This window comes from Stylophora pistillata, chromosome 2 (assembly GCF_964205215.1).
Source record: "Stylophora pistillata chromosome 2, jaStyPist1.2, whole genome shotgun sequence".
In the NCBI taxonomy this organism is placed as follows: Eukaryota; Metazoa; Cnidaria; class Anthozoa; order Scleractinia; family Pocilloporidae; genus Stylophora; species Stylophora pistillata.
Genome location: NC_142520.1, coordinates 15,433,308 through 15,454,001, shown reverse-complemented (window position 1 = coordinate 15,454,001; position 20,694 = coordinate 15,433,308). Strand labels below are relative to the sequence as shown.

Genomic DNA, 20,694 nt, shown 5'->3' with positions numbered 1-20,694 from the left:
GAAACTAAGGGTAGACAAATTAAAGGTATCTTATCAACAAATGCAAGCTTTAAAAACATACCATCTGGGCGGGATTGAAATTGTCCGGGGAGAAGAATCACATTGATAAGGAACAAGTAAAGAAAAACCCCCATGTCTGCACAAAGTCAGCTGAAAAGTAATCCTTTCGATGTTTTGGAACTGTCAAGCAAACCGAGGAGCTTAACAGCAGTTTGTTGACTGAGATGTGCCACCAATTTAAGGCTACACTTCCCAGAAACATGTCAGCCAATCAAATTTGGATATGTGAAAGATGTTTTCCCGCACGTCACAGAGACGCCGAGGTTAATTGATATGTACTGAAGAAGTTTATTTTGTCAGTTTTTTCCTCAGGAGGTTATATCTATCTTTTACTCGCTTTCCCTAAGAAATCCCTTTGTACTTGTTTCAGTAATTAGAAGCAGCATCAAATGACAAATATTATTAGTTAAACTCTGTGAAAATGCAGCGAATAAAACAGCCTTTAATTTTGTTTTTTTTTAAGATTTAAATCGATATCTCTGTGGTTTTCTGATCAAATTTCCCCAGACATTTTAAAACACAATTTAATAAAACACGGCGTCATAAAAAAAGCATATTAGTGGAAATTTTATACAGCAACAGTGTTACTGATTGCCCCAAGCGTGCAGGTATGTCTACAACGAAAATAAATGAGAATTTTGTCTTTTAAAATGCCTTCCTGTTTCATGAAAAGCAAAGATTGGAGTAGCTGCTATCTCTTAATTTTTTTCCCTCTCGAAGCCAAAATCAACTCGCCGAAATAAAATTAATTTGCATTGGAAGAAATTCGCTGGATAGCTGGTATTTATCATCATCAATCAATTTCATGCCTCGTGGCACATAGGACGTTCACAGAGCTTTCCCACTCCTCTCGATTGGTTGCTGCGGTCCGCACCTCCCACGACCTCCAACCTGCCTCTTTCCTTTTTTTCTCTACCGTACGTCTCCAAGTTCAAATGTTTTTGGTCTTCCCCTTCTCCTTTTACCTTCTGGCGCCCAGCTCATAGCAACATTGCAATCATTTTTACGATCTTTCTTAACAATATGACCAATCATTCTCCATCTACGAGAAATCACTTCCGCACTCAATGGCTTCATGCCTGCCCTATCCAGTAGCTATTTAGTGCTGACATGGTCTTGCCATCGAATTCTAAGGGTCATTCTTAGGCACCTGTTATGGAATACATTCACTGCTTCATCTTCTCCTTTGTTCATCTTCTTTGCATTGATCCTCATCGCGTGTCTTTTCTTTGTTGATTTCGAGTCCCACCTGTCTGGCCTCTTTATCCAGCCTTGTTGTTTTATCCTGAATCTGCTCCTTGGTAGATGAGAGCAGGACTATATCGTCCGCAAAGTCCAAGTCATCCAGTTTCGAAGTAAACTTCTATCTCTATCACTTTTACCACTGCCAACTGCTCTTCGCATTACCCAATCAATAACAATCAAGAACAAAAATCCCGACATACTACATCCATGTTTTACACCATTTTCGATATCAAACCACTCACAAGTTTCCTCCTGATCCTCTACAGCACACTTGAAGTCGTCATAAAATACTCTTACTATCTCCACGATCTCCTCTGGTATTCCATACTTGGCCATATTACCCACAGACTTTCTGTGCTGGTAGTACTCCAAACTTATTACATCGTTCGCAGCGCCCGTGGGCAAGATGAGGCGAATTCTATGTTCTGATTGGCTACCCGAGCGGGCAAGATGGGCTGGGGATGCCCCCATTGATTCCGCGCATGAAAAAAAAATTGAATTAGAGCTACGTTCATAGATTTTGGACAGTGTCGGCGATGGAAACGGAAACCACGGTAGAAGATAGTTCAAACAAATAAAACGGAAACGATTCTCGTGATTTTGTTGTGCTACAAGCACAGTTGGCTTTCTTTCATGGCTCCCAAACTAGACAAGTCATTCTTAACTCTTGATATAGCGAAATCTTTCTGCAATGAATTAGATCCTTTATTAACTAAGCTTGTTCTGTCAAGATGGCTGGATGTAGGCCTCGTCCTTTGCGAAAAAGGAACCCGGCCAATATCCAGCTATCTTGACCTCACGCTTGGTTAATAACGCATGTAACTTGATGTGTCGCCCTGGTATTCTGGAAAAGAAATCAGGGCTGAAAATCCGTCGAAATGCTCGCAACTGCTACAATCTTTCCTTTCCATGATTTGTTTAGCTGGATTTGTTGGTCACAAGGAATTGTTGAGTTTATTGCTCAAGAAAGTTACAGTCAGATAAAGCATAAAATCATAAATGACAGGAAATTATCTGCAAAAGGAGGTCCTGTTCATTGTGTTTCATAAGCTAGATCCCAAACGACATTGCAAAAATTCTTGCAGATCGGCATGGCTGTATCCTCGCTTTTTTCTAACTAACGTTTTTAGCTTCTTTGCTCGTATTTTTAAGCAAAATATTATGTCTGTAATGACCACAATTCCACAATTAGTTTTTCATCTTTGATATTCTATACACTGCGCGTGATTCATGACCTGATTCAACAAAAATTATAGGGGATGCGCCTTCCCATCAACTCTGTTGTGGCTGGCAACTGCCTTCTAAAAGGGGCGTGCTACATATATTGTCCAGATGAGTGAGTGAGTTAGTGAGTGAGAGTGTAACAATAGAATTTCCATCTGAAACCAATTTTGACCCTATTTTTCCCGGTGATACCTATCGGCTTTTTTCAGAGTATCTAAGTAGTTCGACATTCGCGCCCGATAAACATTAAATCCGAAAACCGTTTTGAATCCAGTGAGCTTATTGGTGTAAACGATTTGAGAAACGAATCTGAGTACATTTCCTACGGTCATCATAGTTTGCTATTCTTTCGCAGTTGAACAGCTTAAGATCGTATCAAAATCCATTCTGTTGTTCATACAACATGAAGAAGTCTCCCTGATATCTTTTTTTGATTCTCTCCCATTCCAAATCTTCGTGATACTTTTGGGAGGAATATGCACGAAAAACTACAAGCAGAAGTTCAACTTCGCTATTTGTCTAACTTAAATTTGCATTTCTCTCCACATGACTCAGTAGGAATCTCGGGAATGGAACCTAAAGAGACTTGGCAAAGGAAGCAATAAAATGGTTATCGTTCGATAACAATTACCGTCTGGATGAACCTACCTTCTATTGACCAAGAAAAGATCATTAATTTCAACAAGGTATATTCTCTATCAAATCGCATAATATAGTTACATTTTTTTCATTTTTGTACTAGTCTTGAATACAACAATACTGATAAACACTATGTGTTTTTCATCCATACCTCTGTTTCTCCACCGTGGCATGTAAAATCTAGTTTTGTCTTCGACAAAATCTTCAGGTCTTGCCTCTTTGGTTCTGTTATTCAACCCACAAATTTGGCCAGTTTTGACGTAATAGTAGCTTTGACAAGTACTTGTAAATAACTACCGAGTATACCTCCATCATAAGAAGCGCAAGACCCCCGAAGAAGAAGATTTGTAACAAATCGGCGAGTGGTTTGCCGTCGCTGACTCGTATTGCTCAAGGCCTCATACGAAACGCTCGTGCCGAAGTACAAATAACTAGACACAAATTTGTGTTCATTCGGGTATTCTTTTGGAAAGAAACTTATTTTTGTGCCTGTATTTGCCCAGGTTTTTTAAGAAATTATTGCTATATTTCTTAACTGTTTTATGACTTGGTATTCCAAAGATGCAGTTTTCTCGCATATCTATACAAGGAGCTGAAAACAGTATTTGTTACTTAATGTGAAGCCCTTTTCTGGGGTGGGAGGAGGTAGTGCCACATATTATTGGCTATTGTTTCAAAACTTATCGCTAGACACTATTTCCATTTTTTGATTTTGTTTTGTTCTTTGTTTGAGTTTTGACTGAATTAGACTGTTTTGCGGGTTAAGGGGTTGTAGGGGGGTAAGTCATTTGCCAGATAGCCTGTCTTCTCAGGTCTTGTCATTTTTTTGTTAACGAAAGATTCTAGGCTGAGAAGGCTTTCTCAATTATAAACAGCCTCTAATGCTTATTTTTCTAATCACCAAAAGAAAACAAAAAGTCACTACCGAAGCTTGTTAGCAGATGATACATGGTTGTGTTCTAAACTTGATTTACGGTTGGCGGTTGATTACTGATTTCACTCACTTTCTGCGGGACACCTTAAACAAATAGATTCACATTTGTTAAACATGATACGACAAAAGTGTAACTTTGACGAGACCGAACTCCGATAAAAACTCGTACCCAAAAAACTTAATAAGTTCCATTTAAGTCTAATAATATAAGTGGTTAGACCTTTCAATCATAAACTCCCAACTTGTGTACATTATTTCAAATCGCAATTTTCTCACCTATCCTAAAAGTTATTATGACAGAGCGCGCGTGCAATTCCTAATGAGCAAACATGGTGTAGATCTCTTCAAACAATAACTTCCACTGCCCCCACACTCTGGAACACTTTGCAGTCCGATATTATGAACAGCTTCTAAGTGTCCGTTTTTAAAAAGAAACTGAAAATTTTCTTTAAAAAAGCATTTTTATAATTTTACTATTGTGCCGCACTTGTTAAGCGCTTTTGAACCTTGAGGATACTAGCGCTATATAAATACTTTATTATTATATTATTATCGTCACTATCGACTGCCCAGTGATAAAAGCTACAAGATATGCGTGTTGGTATATGCTTAACACCTGTCAGGAATATGTTTTCCTGGTACTAGAGTTTAACCACGAGAGTTTCCTCAAATGATTTCAACTAAACATAAAACCAGCGAATAATGATATACCCAAGGAGAGACTCTTATTCAGCAGGAGAATGTAAAAAGAAAAGAGGCAATTACTTGAATTCAGATCATTTCTTTTCCAACCAGTTAATTCATCAATTTTTACTTCCCCGAGTGCGAGGCTTTTCATTGACAAAAGCTTTTCCTTGAGTGCGTGCGAGCACAGACATATCAACGGATTTGCGAAAATATTTCATTCATTCTGGATAACCATGATAAAACTTTAGTGAATTTTTATATCTGTGGTCGTAGAGGCTTTGAGAAAAGCTTTCATCTTGAAATATCTCTTGGCCTCACCTGAAGCAACTCTTATACTTCTCTCGTGCTCTGCAAACTTCCTGCTTGCATCTATTTCACGATATCCATGCGCCAAGTGCGACCAGATTTTTAATTTTACATTTTGATCTTTATTTTGTTTTTGTTCTAGTTTGTTTTTTTCATGACCCATACCAATTAAATTTGTATTGGATAAAACGTGTACATAGTGAAGGAAATCAAATAGACCCTCGGAAACCGCTACTGAAGTGTAAAACCTTCCCTTCGCTTTATTGCGCATCGGTTTTAATTGAATTAGGAAAATGTTCCAAATAAAGATTTGTTAAATATAACGAATATTAATATGTTCACAGTTACACATTCATTCGCAGTCAGTATTTCTTTCGCATTATTAAAAAGTAACATCATTTCTCTGTCTGCATTTAAAAAATTTTCTGTCTGTTGGTATTGGCAATGAAAAACTTCTTCATTAAGCTTCCAAAAATTGCGTAATACATAACACAGGAAGAGTGCCATAACGGAAACAATATGCCTCGAATGCCGAGTTCTAAAAGTTACAGGAGAACCGTTTTGGTATATATTTAACAACTGTCTGCAAGTGTTTTCGGGGTGTAGAAATGGAACGCCGACTAAATATGACTAAATATGACAGTAGCAAATAATGATGTACCCAAAGAAAGATTCTTATTTCGCAGGAGAAGGTAAAAAACAGGGGAGGCAATTGGTCGAATTCAAAACGATTCCTTTACAACCAATTAGTAACTAAACTATTATTTCTCTGGGTGCGACGCTTTTCATAAACACTGAGGCTCTTCCCAGACTGCGTGCGAGCACCAGACATCTCCGCGGATTTGCGAAAATATTTTCATTAATTTTGGAGGACCTTGATAAATCTTTGGTACATCTTTTGTCTGAAAAGAGTTTGAGATTATAACCAGCAAAAGATATTACCAGTTAACAGATTGCTAAGATTTTCCGTTCATAACTAGAAACTTTGCAAACTTACGTTCGCATTTTGTAGAAACGGATCGAGGATATTTTTAAAAACGACGATGAGTTATGTAGCCATTTTGTTAGTTAGGCCTCCTTTTCTACGAGAATCTCAGTCCTTGAAAATGTGTTTCCTTTCTGTTTTTAGTTAATTGCAAATCTGAAAGATCTACAGGAGAAAAACAAAGGTCTCTCATCAACAAATGCAAGATTTAATACACACCATCTGGGCAGGATAGAAATTGTCTAGCCTGCGAAGCAAGCCCTGGAGGAGAGGAGGGGGTATTGGGGCGAGCGGAGCGAGCGAAATGTGCGGAAGGGAGAGGGAGGGCTTGCCACAGACCCCCACTAGCCAACGAAATTTCCGATCTCGTATGGACGAGGGGGAGGACCACAGATACGAGGAACAAGTGAAACAAAACTCCCATGTCCTCGAAAAAACAGCTGAACAAAATATCCTTTCGATGTTCTGGAGCTGTTGGTCAAACCGAGGAGCTTAACAGTAGTTTGCTGAATGAGATGTACCCCCAATTTAAGGCTACACTTCCTAGAAACGTGCTAGCCAATCACATTTGGCCAAGATACATGAAAAATGCTTCACCGCCCGTTACAGGGACGCTGTCAGATTAATTGATGCGTACCGAAATACTTGAATTTGTTTCTTTTTTCCTCGAGCAGTTATTTCCGTCCTTCACTCGCCATCCTTAAGGACTCTTTTTGTACCTGTTTTAGTGATCATAAGCAGCATCAAAAGAAGAGATATTTAAATTATAAAGTCAACTCTGTTGTTAAGTATCGCTGTCGCTGAGAGCCGTTTTCTCGACTTCCTGTCCAAGACAAAAAGGCTTTGCTCAATGTTTTTACTCATTTTGCGGATTTATAAACAGACTACATGCAATGACTCCTTTCTCTTTTCGATTCTTCTGAAAAACTGGTTTGAAATATAGTAAGCTAACACCTTTAAATCAATGTATAGAATTATTGATATCAATCACTCATAATGACACTTATTTGCTAAACGTAACAATACTTACCCACCCAAAACTCATTTGAGTATTTCGTCAGTTGGTCTGTACGAAAGGAAATAATTATCATCTTTTCATACATACATGCATGCATACATACATGCATGCCTGCATACATACATACATACATACATTTTATTGTGTTTTGAGAGAGAAGTACAGTAACATGCCCGCGGGTAGCTAAGCTAATCTAGCCGGGTCATGTTTACAGGACATAGATACCACTAAATACAGCTAAAAGTAACAAGAGAGCTAAAAAATGCTAGAATTGACAACAGTGACTAGAGACTACTGATAAACTAATGATATTATTAATATTAAATGACGACAGTCTTAACGGGAGATTGCTGCTACATTAATTAAACGATAGAATTGAATACATATCAACTGATTAATCAAGAGGAAGATAAATTCAACTTAACTTCTTGAACTATTTTTGGAAGATCAATATAACAATCTTCTGAAGCTAAGATCTCAGAAAGTGTTTGTTTTATTTTCCTCTTGAAGGCATCTTTTGAAAGTTTTCTAAAAGATACAGGCATTCCTTTCCACATTTTTGTTCCAATTCTAGAAAATGATTTCACTTGAATTGAGAGTCTGGAACTTTGTGTATAAAAGTATATTACAGGCAAAGGATCGAGTATTATAAGAATGAATATCAGAGATACTTTGAAAAAGATTTGGAGTGTTTCCAGGAGCATTACTGTATCTTATTTCCGACATAAGGTTTGCTAAATGCTCATAATACAACAATTTTAACGGTAAGACACCGGCGTCGACAAATCAAGGAATTGCAAGCTGATTTCGCTCACAGAAACAGATAAAGCGAAGAGCTCGCTTTTGAAGCTTGAGAAGCTTTTCAAGGTACGATTTATGTGCTTGACCCCAGGCCGTCAAACCTTTTCATCCAAAAGATGAATCTCCGCGTTGCTATTTAAATTTGTAGATTAACTTCCTCGGAGGGAATGATTCGGAAAAAAACACTTCAAGCAAGTTAAGAGATGTAATTCTGCTTTAAAATTCCCCAAGACAAAGAATGCTGTCTGCAGTTTGTTTAATGAGTCTAATATCAGTTAATGGTGTCAATCACCAAATGTGAAACTCTATCCCCTCCCCCTCCCCCTCCTAAAGTTAGAACATCGAACCCGAAAACCATTTTGAATCCGGAAAGCTTATTCGTGTAAACGATTTGAGGAACGAGTTTGGATATTTCTGCCTATGGTCTATAAAATTTGCGATCCTTTCCCCGCTAAACAGACTAAGATCATATGGCAATCCATCTTGTGGCTCTTACAACGTCACGAGTTCTCCCTCATATCTTCTTTTGATACTGTACCATTCTAAACCTTCGCAATCCTTTCGGAAGAATATACACGAAGGACTCCGAGCACAAGTTTAAATTCGTCATCTGTCCATCTTAAATTTGCATATTGACTGACTCGATCCCTCTTTTTGGTGTAATTTTGTTGTCATCAATCGAGGCAAGAAAAAGCCTTGTAGCCACTCAGTAGGGAGTATTTGCAGATTTATTGACATATATTAACGATTGGGTATTCGGATACTCTTCTGGTGTAAGCGCTTATTAATCTGATAAATAAACCCTAAAATCTATGAATTCGGTAACATTTATGAATTAGGAAAAATACTTTCTAGTTTAGACTCAGTTCAAGATCTCATTAGTAATTCTCCTTATTGTCGCCATACAATTCTTGTGATATTAGTTTGGAGAATCTGGTATTCAATCAACTAACATCCCCTGAATCTCTTTTTTCCTTATTCTCATTACTTGTCTGCTTGATATTTTATTGATATCGTAAGGAGAAATCCTGTCTTGGTCCCTTATCGGTTAAGACAACCGCACGTATTTCACGCACAAATTTTGAAAAAATCCACGCTTCAATTATACTTCAAACGGCATTTCACTCGTCCCGAACTTAAAAGGGAAAACTTAAAAGCAAATCATACAATAGCGGATGCATTAGCAAACCCACAAATTCAACGAGTAACTTTCAGTTATTTTACCCCAAGCGTTATCACTAAAGTCAGATTCTGGTCTCCTATTTTCCTTGATTTCAAAAGAGGCAAGTTTCGCCCTCGTTGTCCCAATTCCGTGGTCAGCAGATGAACAACCCACCCCGCCGCCTCCAATCATGATTACAGAACCACTCCAGCCCCAGTCACACCAGAAGCCGACCTCATCAGCAGCTTGCAGGTCACCGTTGCATGAAGCCTGTCCGAAGCCCTCAGTTTTTAGGTACTGTCCACCATATTGAACTTTGCACTTTCCCAAGCACTTTCTATCAGACCAAACTAAACCGTTTCTGAAGTCACCGTATCTAGTGATTTTTGATCGGAATGTTTGCCTGCTGAGACAGTTCCCTGTTGTTTGCAACAAAGGAGTGTGTTCAGAGTCATCACTTCGCGTGATCTTAAACTCACTGCCACTGATCAGCCAGAACGCTGGCGAGATCATGTCTACGTTGGTGGACGGATCAGCAGTTTCTCTTACGTCTTCAATACTGTCGTACCACCAGTATCCTGAGTCCTTCATCCAGTTTGTGGTGTCATTGTTTGAAAATCGAGCGAGAAGAGTACAAGCCCGATTCAATGATACCATGTCGCAATAAACCTGTAGAGAAATTATGATCCTCATACAAACTTACATCCTATGATCAAATACATTTTTCGTGTACTTTCTATAAGTAAGGAATAATCATTTGGTTACCAGAAATTTCTTGGACTTCATTTTTGTCTCCAGGGGCTCCAGCCAATATCTACCGCTGACTGCTATTCCTTGTTCGCTGGCTTTGATCTCTCTACAAGACTCGGCAGGCATCTCTGGAATGGAGCCTAAAGGGACTTTAAAAAGGAGCAATGAAATGGTTATCGCTCGATGGCATTTACTATTTAGATCCATTTACGTTCTATTAACGAAACAAAGATCATTTCAACAAGGTATACCCCAATGTGGTCTTACCAAATCGCATAATATAGTTTCGAAATCAACAACTCCTTGACTGCTATAAGGTTACGTCTGAGATGTTAAGTTTCATTGCGTAAAACTTTTAGAATGTTAATACATGCTTACTCTGAAGCTAACATCTTTGGAAATACCATAGGCCAACCTCATCAAGCTCTCATCACCGTTGAGCTCAACTTCCTTTGTTGAATAGTGGATACTTCTAGCTCAGTATCTCCCCACCCCCCCCCCCACCCTTAGCCCTCTCCCCGCCCTCCTCTCCACTTCAATTATTCTTTAATATAATAATTGGGCCTTAATATAATAAAATACACGCGCATTCTGCAGAATGTGTTTCAAATATATCTGAGTTTCACCTCGGTCCCACAACAATGCTGGCGGAGTTCGTCACATATCATTTTAATCTAGTGATATTGTGATAATGCGCCAGACCTTTGCCATTTTTGAATGCGCTTTAAGCTGGCCCTTTCTTTATGTCTTTCTGTCTATATCTCTCGCCCTTTCTTCAATACTACCTTCCCTTATCAAAAGTAGCTGAAAGTGTGCTACCGTCATATGGAAGATTTAAATATTAGATATATGGCTGAAAATCTTTTCTTATCAAGAACAATTAGTTATGATTTTCCAAGTGGAAGGAACTATGTAAACAACTTTTTATTTTGTACTTACCGCATTTATTTGATAATACTAACAAAGACTATGTTGTTTTTTGCATACCTCTGTTTTTCCACCGACGCATGTAAAATCTAGTTTCATCATGGGCAAAACCTTGGGGTCTTGCTTCTTTGGTTCTGTTATTCAATTCACAAACTTGACCAGTTTTAACGTAATTGTAGCTTTGACATGTGAGCTCGCTATTGCAAAACACCAGACACTCATACGGATCTTGTACCCGTTTTTTTTTTAAGATGTGACCTTTGAGAGCCTTTCCACTCTCTGACTGCTCAACCGTCTCACACCGCGAACTAGCGGCCTTGCGCAGAGGGAGCAAAGGTAGAAAGTAGAGAGGATACAGTATCGGAAGCATCTGGCTTGGATTGAGGGATACTGCAGAGGTAAAAAAAAATAAGAATAGTCTGAGTGCCTGTGAATAGCTTCCAAGTAGGCCCTCGTCATAAGCATAGCAAGACTGGCCCGCGTTTCTCCTCCCCGGGAAGATTTGAAACGAATCGGTGACAAGTGGACCGCTGCTGGCTCTCTTCCTCAAGGGCTCACACTTTCCCGCTGGCGAAGAAAACTCGTGCCGAAGCATTAATAATAGTGCGGGCTTTCATTTAGGCTGGGTTGTAAAGGGACCAAAGGCTTTACTGAAAAAAAACATGCATCTGACTTCGATGATGAATGTCTTTGGATTTTCTATGGAGGGAGAAACGTTTAAGCTTATGTAAAAGTTTATATATTCACACAGCGTTCAGCGATGCATCGGAACTGTGAGAGCAATAGCTTTGTTTTAAGATATCCTTTTCATATCTTCGTCATCTCCAAGTTCTCGTAGTAATTGTCAATTTCTGTGGTTTGTTCTACTTACGCACAGTAGTACTATGAGGGTGTCAATAGTGAATGGGGGCTGGAGGTGAGGGTGGGGGTGGCTTTGACGGTAGGCGGTTGATTTCAATTTGTGATTTTGTACAGGAGTCCTTGAGCTCATGGGGAAATAGACCTCCAAAGAGATATTTAGGTAAGACTATAAGAGTAATAAAATAGCAAAAACACCAAAAAACCAAAACCCAAAGAGCAAAAAAGACAAAAATATAAAACACGACGTGTGCGATTAACTTCAGCTGGTAAGTTCCCGTCTAGCTTAGTCGAGTAGTTTCAGAACTCTCGCTAAGATTGTTTTGCGGTGTTTCATTCCGATAGAGATGCATCTTTTGAAGCTCAAGATATAAAGTAAATATCTAAACAGAAAACAATAACGTATGATGCTCGATCCTCGCAGTAGATAGCGCTATTTATGCAATAGCGAAAATCAGACCTGTACGGGATTCGAACCACTGACCTCTGCGATACTAGTGCAGCGCTCTACCAATTGAGCTAACAAGCCAACTGAGAGCAGGCCGTTAAGTTATATGAACTTCGTATATTCCTTGTATCTGAGAAAACAATAACGCAGTACGAGTTATGGCCTTAGAAATGAAACCGAACTTTTTTACGTAACGCGAGGCTTTGCGATCTTTGAAACTCTTCTTTAAATAGTAAAAACTATTTGAGTGTTGTTGAATTGAATATTTTGTCTATAAATCTTACAATTTCAGAATATTCGACACAGAGCTTCACATTTTGGTCGTAAATTCAAGCAAAAAATGATTCAAGCATGCTAAATGTACTACGCAGGCGTCGTAAATACAGAAAACTTGTTTCTTTTTCGCTTCTAAGCAGCAAATTTAGCACTTGATTTTTTTCCCCACCTCAAGCAACTCTTTCTTCTGTTTGACTTTTTTCATGAACCATATTAATTACATTTGTTTATAATAAAACCTGTACATGCTGAATGAAATAGAAAAAAGCCTGGGAAACCGCTACTGAAGTTTAAAATCTTCCCGTCGCTTCATTGTGCATCGATTTCAATTGAATTATGAATTTGCACCAATAAAGAGTTGTAGAATATAACAAACTTCAATATGTTGATAGTAGACATCCATGTCATCTATCTCTTAGCCACCTGTCAAATGAGAAGTTTTGATGTTCTCACTCATTCGCAGCCAGTATTACTTTTGCATCATTGGAAACATAATTGTTCTGCCTGCATTTCAACAACTCCCTCTTACTTTATTAGTTTTGAAAAAACTTACTCAACAGGCTTGCAAAAATTGCTTTAGACAACATAGGAAGGCTGCTATGACGAAAAAAATTTGCCTCGAATGCCAAGTTCTAGAAATTACAAGACAAGCGTTTGGTATATGTTTTACACCTGTCGGCAATATGTTTTCGAAGTGTACAAATTTTACTGCGCCGGTTTTCCTCAGTTCAAAACAAGTGTCAACTAAACATGACACCTTCGCTCCGACGAAGGGCTAACGCTCGAAACGTAAACTTTTGTAATCGTTACGGTGGCCAATTTACCATTTCAACTTTGTTGATATATCCTAAATATGACACCGGCGAATAATAATGTGCCCAAAGAGAGGTTCTTATTTCCACAGGACAATTGAAAAATATAAGCAATTTTTCGAATTCAAACAGTTTCCTTTCCACGTATTTAATACATCAATTTTTATTTCCCTGATTGTGGGGTAACTATAAGCTCTTCTTTGAGTTCGTGCGAGCAAGGAATTTGCGAAAATATGTTCATTAATTTTAGATGACCTTAATAAAACTTTAGCGGATCTTTATATGAGTTTCTCAAAAGAATTCGAGGCTACAAGCTTTAAAAAAGATAACCAATTAAATATCTGCGGTTATTGTTCGATCATAACTAAAATCTTTGCAAGCACACGTTCGCATATTGTGAAAAAAAAATGTAGAATAATTCTGAATGAAGAAGAGATGACAGCGCATTAAAATAGGCGACGAGAGTAACATTTTCGCTAGTTAGGCCTCTATATACGAGAATTTCAGTCCTGGAAAATGTGCGTTTCCATTTTGTTTATGATATATAGCTTAGCTGAGAAATTAAGAGTAGAAAAAAAATGTTTATTATCAACAAATGCAAGCTTTAAAACATACCATCTGGGCAGGACTGAAATTTTCCAAGGGGAAGAACCATATAGATAAGGAACAAGTGAAGAAAAACTACCATGTCTGCACAATGCCAGCTGAAAAGAAATCCTATCGATGTTTTGGAACTGTCGAGCAAACCGAGGAGCTTAACAGCAGTTTTTCGACTGAGATGTGCCACCAATTTGAGGCTACACTTCCTAGAAACGTGTCAGCATATCAAATTTGGACATATGAAAGATGTTTTCCCGCACGTCACAAAGACACTGTGAGGTTAACTGATATGTACTGAAGAAGTTTATTTTGTTAGTTTTCTCCTCAGGAGGTTATATTTATCTTTTACTCGCTTTCCCTAAGAACTCTTTGCATACTTGTTTCAGTAGTTATAAGCAGCATCAAATGACAAAAAAAAATTATTAGTTAAACTCTGTGAAATACAAGCGAATAAAAAAGCTCTTATATTCGGTTGTTTTTTTTTTCTTTTTCTTTTTCTTTTTTTTTTTTGGTAGTTTGGAAAATATACACCTTTGCCATAATGGCGGAAAATCCGATGGAGGTCTGAGACTGTTTATGAATAATTTCACGAAAGCGAGGCCACCCGGGCAACACATATGCGTCTGACGCGAATACAAACTCTCACAATTCCTGGAGCTTTTTCACCGAAAATTACATTCCTGGAACTTCCTTAAGAGATAGAAATCCCTCACAATTGAAGACTGAGGACTTGAGATTCTGGTTGAAGTGCAGAGGTGAACCAGCGAAAGCTTAAAGATAAAAGCAGAGCTTGTGAAAAGGCTAGTTTCAAGCACAAGATGCGTACTTCGAGGTGTTTTGATTTTTTGAGAAAATTGTCAATCGTGATTCCTTACGCTTAAATTGACCTAATTTCTTATAATTTAGGGTCCTTGAATACATCAAGAGTGGAAAGGATAAAAACATATTGATCCTGATCCCAACAATCTTTCTTCTAAACGAAATTAGCTACGCTCAGGAAACAACACAAGTTCACACTGCACCGCTAAACGACATGTTCCCGTCAAGTTCCTCCCTGAATCTATGTGGGGCTACTCACGTCGGAAGATGCCTCTGTTTACCAGAGCGGAATTAAACAATCCTATAACACATTCTAGGGTCTAGATAATTGTAGATTTCCATTAGAACAGCGTTTTTAGGAAACGAAGTGTAGAAGGACACAGCAGAATTGTCGGCGCCAAATCTTTCAATAGAAAAAAAAAATTTTTAAACATTCATTCTTCTTTGAAATGCTTTCTATTTCTCTTTGGAGCTCTTCTATTCTCATTTCATAATGTTTCACAAGCGCGACATGCATCCTTCGACTCGACCAAATCGGTCTGACTTCGACATCTTTTCTCTTTGCCTCATTTTCGACGTTGTTTTCATTAGATTCTACAGCTGTAATCTGACTCTCAAGCTGTTCATTCGATTTATCATTTACGCTGCTTTCTGTGCACACCATGAATAAAGCCCTGGATGATTGATGAGTAGTTGCCGGACTAGTGAATCTTTGACATGGGGGCTTCCTTTTGCGCAGCGAGGTACGCCACTGAGAGACCGAAGGTACAGCATTGGTTTGAAGGCATATTTTGCCCGCAATAGTTTTCTTCAAGTCTTTCATTTTAAAATGGTGCGAGCAGACCATGGTTGAGTCCAAGGCTTTGAAGTTTTTTCCTTCCTCTCGACGGATTGCATGAAGCCATTGCTTTCTGGCGAGTTTTGCTTTGGAAAACTTGAACTAAGATATTTTTTAACCGTTTTCGTCGCGATATCCCCTAGTAGTAGTACAGAAAGGAACACAGCAGTGGCATGGCATTGTACATAGCTTGGGCCTTAGCTATATTAGTAGTCGATTCTTTGAGAAATAAAGCCTTTTTGATTGCTAAATTGTGCCAGAAACTTTTTGACAAGCGCTCACAAGTGCACAAATCCATGCCCGGGTGGCCTCGTCCCCACGCACTAGTTTTAGTCTTCACTCGGCCGCCGCCATTATCGCAAAGGTGTATAGAATGCCAGAATTTGAAACCGGAACCGGAATACTCGGAATACCCGGAATTCCTGGAATGACCGAAAAATAACAAATTATAAAAAAAATAAAAGCAAATGAAGAAATAAATAAGAATATTGATCACTAAAAATTAATGGCAAGTTCACAACTTAATTAAATAACTTAATACGGAGTTTTTCTCTGAGGGTCCCAAAAAACAAAAACACTTATCTGCACTGTTCATGGAGATGCACGTATTAGAATTAAATAAAGGTCTGCGTCAAGCCAGTAGCCCACAAAACCTAAGCGACGAAATAGTTCTACTCTCCCTTCCCCCTGGATGGGATGCTAGTCCATCACATGATTACTCCCCGTTATAAATTCGCCTCCACCCATTTACACACCTGTAGGATGTCTAGGGCACCACGACCGTTAGGCCACCACGCTTTTCCAGCCGAAACCAGAAGATTAAACAAATGCAACATTCCCAATTAGTTTAATAGTTCAATTGTAAAAAGCTCCGAACTATTACAAATTAATACTATACCTTAAATAATTATCAACCACACATTGGGAGCTATCTTCTAGTTGTTGCTTTCACGACCTCTTTCACTTTTATGTACCCATGAGTAGAGTCACAGAACAAGAGAACAAATAAGAATAATTACGTCACGCAATACATCAAGCCGGATTTGTCTTTTATTTTTTTCGGCTTTATTTTAAATCACCAAAAATATTTACAAAACCCTAAAACTCGAAAAACACATTAAAATGTCCATCAGAAGCCGGGCTAAGAAAAATACACCTCGCGGGATTAGTCTAGCTGGATTTTTTGGTTACAAGGAATTGTTAAGTTTGATGCTCAAGAAAGTTTCGGTCAGGTAAAGAATAAAATCATCAATGACAGGAAATTATTTGCAGAAAGTGGGCCTGTTCATTGCTTTTCACGAGCTAGATCCCAGAAGACATTGCAAACATTCTTGCAGATTGGCATGGCTGTATGCGCGTTGTTTTCTAACTAACGTTTTTAGCTTCTTTGCGTCGGTGTCCTTTCAAGCAACGCATCATGTCTGTAAGGATCAGAATGCCAAATTTCATTTCGTAGTTTTTAATCTTCTCCACGCTGTGCGGGACTCATGACATGACTCAAAAAAAATTATGGGAGGCGCCTTCCCATCACCTTTGTTGTGGCTACTGCCTTCTATAGGAGGTGATGCCACATATGCTGTCGACATGATTGAGTGAGTGAGTGTAACATTAGAATTCCGATCTGAACCCAGTTTTGACCCGATGTTTCCCGGTGATGCTTTTTGGTTTTTTTCGGAGTATCTCAATAGTTCGAAAATCGCACTCGACAATAATTAAATCCGAAAACCGTTTTGAATCCAGTAAGCTTATTCGTGTAAACGATTTGAGGAACATATTGTTGTAGAACATTTTCAAGGATTGATATCTCGAGTATTTTTGGGTTTACTTTGTGTTTTATTTAAGTCTCGCATTTTCGCCCCTACCTGCTATTTTGATGAATCTATAGTTTTGATCATTTATTTTTAGTGCGTGCTTGAACTTGGCTCAGTTCTTACCGTGCTAGACATTTTAATCGCTTGTTATGGTTGAGGATAACTAGTTCGCTAGGTGGTCATGTTTGGGTTGGTAAAACTGACCTTAAGTTTTACCCACATTGAATATCCTGTTTTGGAAATTGCCACGGTCAGCTAACCCAAACATGTCTGTGATTTTTACATTAAATGAGAGGGCACTCCTCTCTAAAGTCAGAAGAAGAGAAATGGCTGTGGTAGTAGAAGGTAGTAGCAACAATAGAAGAGAAGAGAATAAAAGAAGAAAAGTGTAGAGTTTTGGTACCTCTTGTTAATTCACCAAGCGAGTGAAAGAAACCCCCACAACAATATCTGGGCACACTTCCGCCTTCGGTCTTCATAGTTTGCTATTCTTTCGCGGGTGAACAGCTTAAAATCATATGGAAATCCATCCTGTTCTTCATACAACATGATTAATTCTCCCTGATTTTTTTTATTCTCTCCCATTCTAAATCCTCGTAATCCTTTTTGGAGGAATATGCACGAACGACTACGAGCAGAAGTTAAACTTCGCCATTTTTCTAACTTAAATTTGCATCTTAATCGACTGTAGCCTCATTTTTTAGTGCAACTTTGTTGTCATCGATCGGGGCAAGGAGAAGTCTTTTAGCCACACAATAAGAAATGTTTGCAGATTTATTGACGTGTGTAAATAGGTTGGGAATTCGGATGCACGTTGAGTTTAAACGCCTATGGATCCAATAACCCTATTATCGACGAGTTCGGTAACATCCATGAATCAGGAAAAACCTCCTATAGTGTAAAACTAGTGTAAGACAACCCTACGCAGAGGGCAGTTATGATCCCGTTTCACGCAGGGATTTTCAATAAGTATCATGCTTTACGTATACTTTAAACAATATTTCACGCGTCTCGAACTTAAAAGGGGCAATTTTAAAGTCAATCATACAACACTGCATGCATTAACGAATACACAAATTCAATGAGTAATTTTTAACTATCAAACCCCAAGCGTCGTTACTAAAGTCACATTCTAGTCTTCCATTTTCCTTGATTTCAAAAGAGCCAACTTTCGCTCCCATTGTCCCAATTCTTGCTTTTCACCCACGTGACCTTAAATTAACTCCGTGTTGTCATCCGCCATGTTGGAGCCCCTCAGATGTAAACAAAGGAAGAGCTGGAAAAGACGCAGTTATGGTTTTATGTATTGTAGTCGGTTGTGAAACTAAAACCGGAAATAAAGATGGTATAGGAATGTTTCGCATTCCATCTGTCGTTAAAAAATCAAGGGGAAAAGATGGAGGAACCGACGACAACAAGGCGAGAGAGGTGGATTTCGACGATTAGTCGAGGTGATTCCAACTACAGAAATATCTGACAAAGTGAACGAGTTTGTGGCCGCCACTTTGTGTCAGGCAGCCCTACTAAGCATTGGGACAAGTATAATGTTGACTGGCTTCCAACATTGAACCTTGGAAAAAGGAATACAGAGAGAGGAATTCAGAAGATGGCGCAAGAAAGTGCTGGAAGAGCGAAAGCACGTTGAAAGAGTGCCATTGAGCGACAGGAACTAGAAGCTGCTACAAAACGTAAGCGAGACAATGAAAGCGGCGCACGAATAACTTCTCTAGATTTCTCTGAAAACATAGAGGGTGCATCAGATCAGTATGCTGATGCAGCAAACGTAGAGATGGAGCCTGAAGATGCCTCCTTGAACTTTGCAAGCGAAGCATTTGAATCGCACCACAATGAGAACGTGGCATCTACGTTAGGCATAGATGCTGAAATTCAGACAGATGCGTTTGATCATCTCTACAGAAAAACCAGGACACATTAACTGCCTGATGTGGATGCTGAAACCCAGACGCAGGCGTTTGATTATCTGTTCAGGAAATCAAGTGATTCTAGACCACCTGATAGGGACGCGGAAACTCAGACAGAAGAATTCGACTACCTGATTCGAGAAGTGGATATCAAGCTCCAAATAGGGAGTTTTTTAAGACAGATTAAAGGATAAAATTATACACAGGACTTCCGTCCTACGAAATTCTCAATAGTATGTTTCAACATGCTGCACCTCAAGTCAAGTGCCGCACTCAAACCCTGAACACATTTCAAGAATTTGTTACGGTGCTGATGAAGCTGAGATTAAATGTGCCATTTCAAGACTTGGCCAACAGATTTGCCGTGTCTATCGCTACGGTCTCGCGTATTTTCTCAGCTTGGTTGGTGGTAATGGATGCTAAGTTATTTCCTCTTGTTTACTGGTCAGAACGAGAACAGCTATACCATACCATGCCAATGTGTTTTCAACAAGCATTTGGGAAAGAAGTCACCGTCATTATTGACTGTTTCGAGGTCTTTATTGAAAGGCAAACAAATCTTCTAGCCAGGGCCCAAACCTTTTCGTCTTACAGCACCATAACACAATAAAAATTCTCATAGGAACTACCCCTCAAGGAGGCATATCCTATGTATCTGAAACCTGGGGAGGCCACACATCAGACAAGTTCCTCACAGAAGACTGTTCATTTTTAGAACATTTGTTACCTGGTGACATGGTGATGGCAGAAAAGGGGTTCACTATTACAGAGATTGTTGGCCTGAAGCAAGCAAAACTGGTTATTCCGGCATTCACCAAAGGTAAATCCCAGCTGGACCCAGTTGATGTGGAGAAAACAAAGGGCATAGCAAGCGAGTTATTGGACTGATTCGTCGGAAGTATACTATTTAAGAAGGTACACTGCCTACTGACTTTCTTGCATGTAATCCTCATGGGCCACCATATGCTCAGGTTCCAATGATCAATCGTATTGTAAGAGTGTGTGCAGCTCTTGTAAATGTATGCACCCCTATTGTACCATTTGACTAGCTTTACAGATGGATCTTCAGAGTGGAAAAGTGATTTTGTTCCCAAGTGATTTACATCAAATTTCTCCTAACAGGGCTTTCAATAAGGTTTTCTCCTGGCTACTATGAGCATGCCCCCACTGTCTATCATATCAAACAAGACGAAAATAAAGCCTAGAGAACTTCCTGGTTGCCCATTCCCCCCCGACAGGTTGCATATAATTACCTTGCCCCCTTTATGTTAGTGACAGCCTTTTCCTTACTGTAGTGATAACTACAGTGTTGGTGAAGAGAAAACATGAGGGTTCATAAAAATTACCACAAGGTGAAATTCATTTATTTGATAAGGTACCAAATTCTTACCACTTGTGATATAAGTAAAGATGGAGGTTAGTCTGAAGAATTTTTGTTTTTTGAATAATGGGAACTAAACATTCAATTTTAGCCCCAAAACTAATCAGCAGTTTTAAGGATATTTAGTGTATGGTGTATTGTCATATGGTAGCTCACAAGTATTGACTAACACGAAAACAATTTATTTGACT

The 20,694-nt window shown here is 38.9% G+C and overlaps 1 protein-coding gene across 1 annotated transcript; it reads right to left on the bottom strand.

The window, feature by feature from the left end:
- Positions 1-7,222: 7,222 nt before the first annotated feature.
- LOC111341249 (uncharacterized) lies at positions 7,223-14,588 on the bottom strand. The gene is made up of 4 exons (XM_088748693.1): positions 13,748-14,588; positions 10,799-11,128; positions 9,827-9,960; positions 7,223-9,730 (listed from the first exon to the last, which is right to left on the bottom strand). Exons 1-4 carry the CDS (start codon positions 13,818-13,820, stop codon positions 9,080-9,082), a joined length of 1,188 nt encoding a protein of 395 aa, XP_088604819.1. The 5' UTR covers positions 13,821-14,588; the 3' UTR covers positions 7,223-9,079.
- Between the last annotated feature and the right edge of the window lie 6,106 nt (positions 14,589-20,694).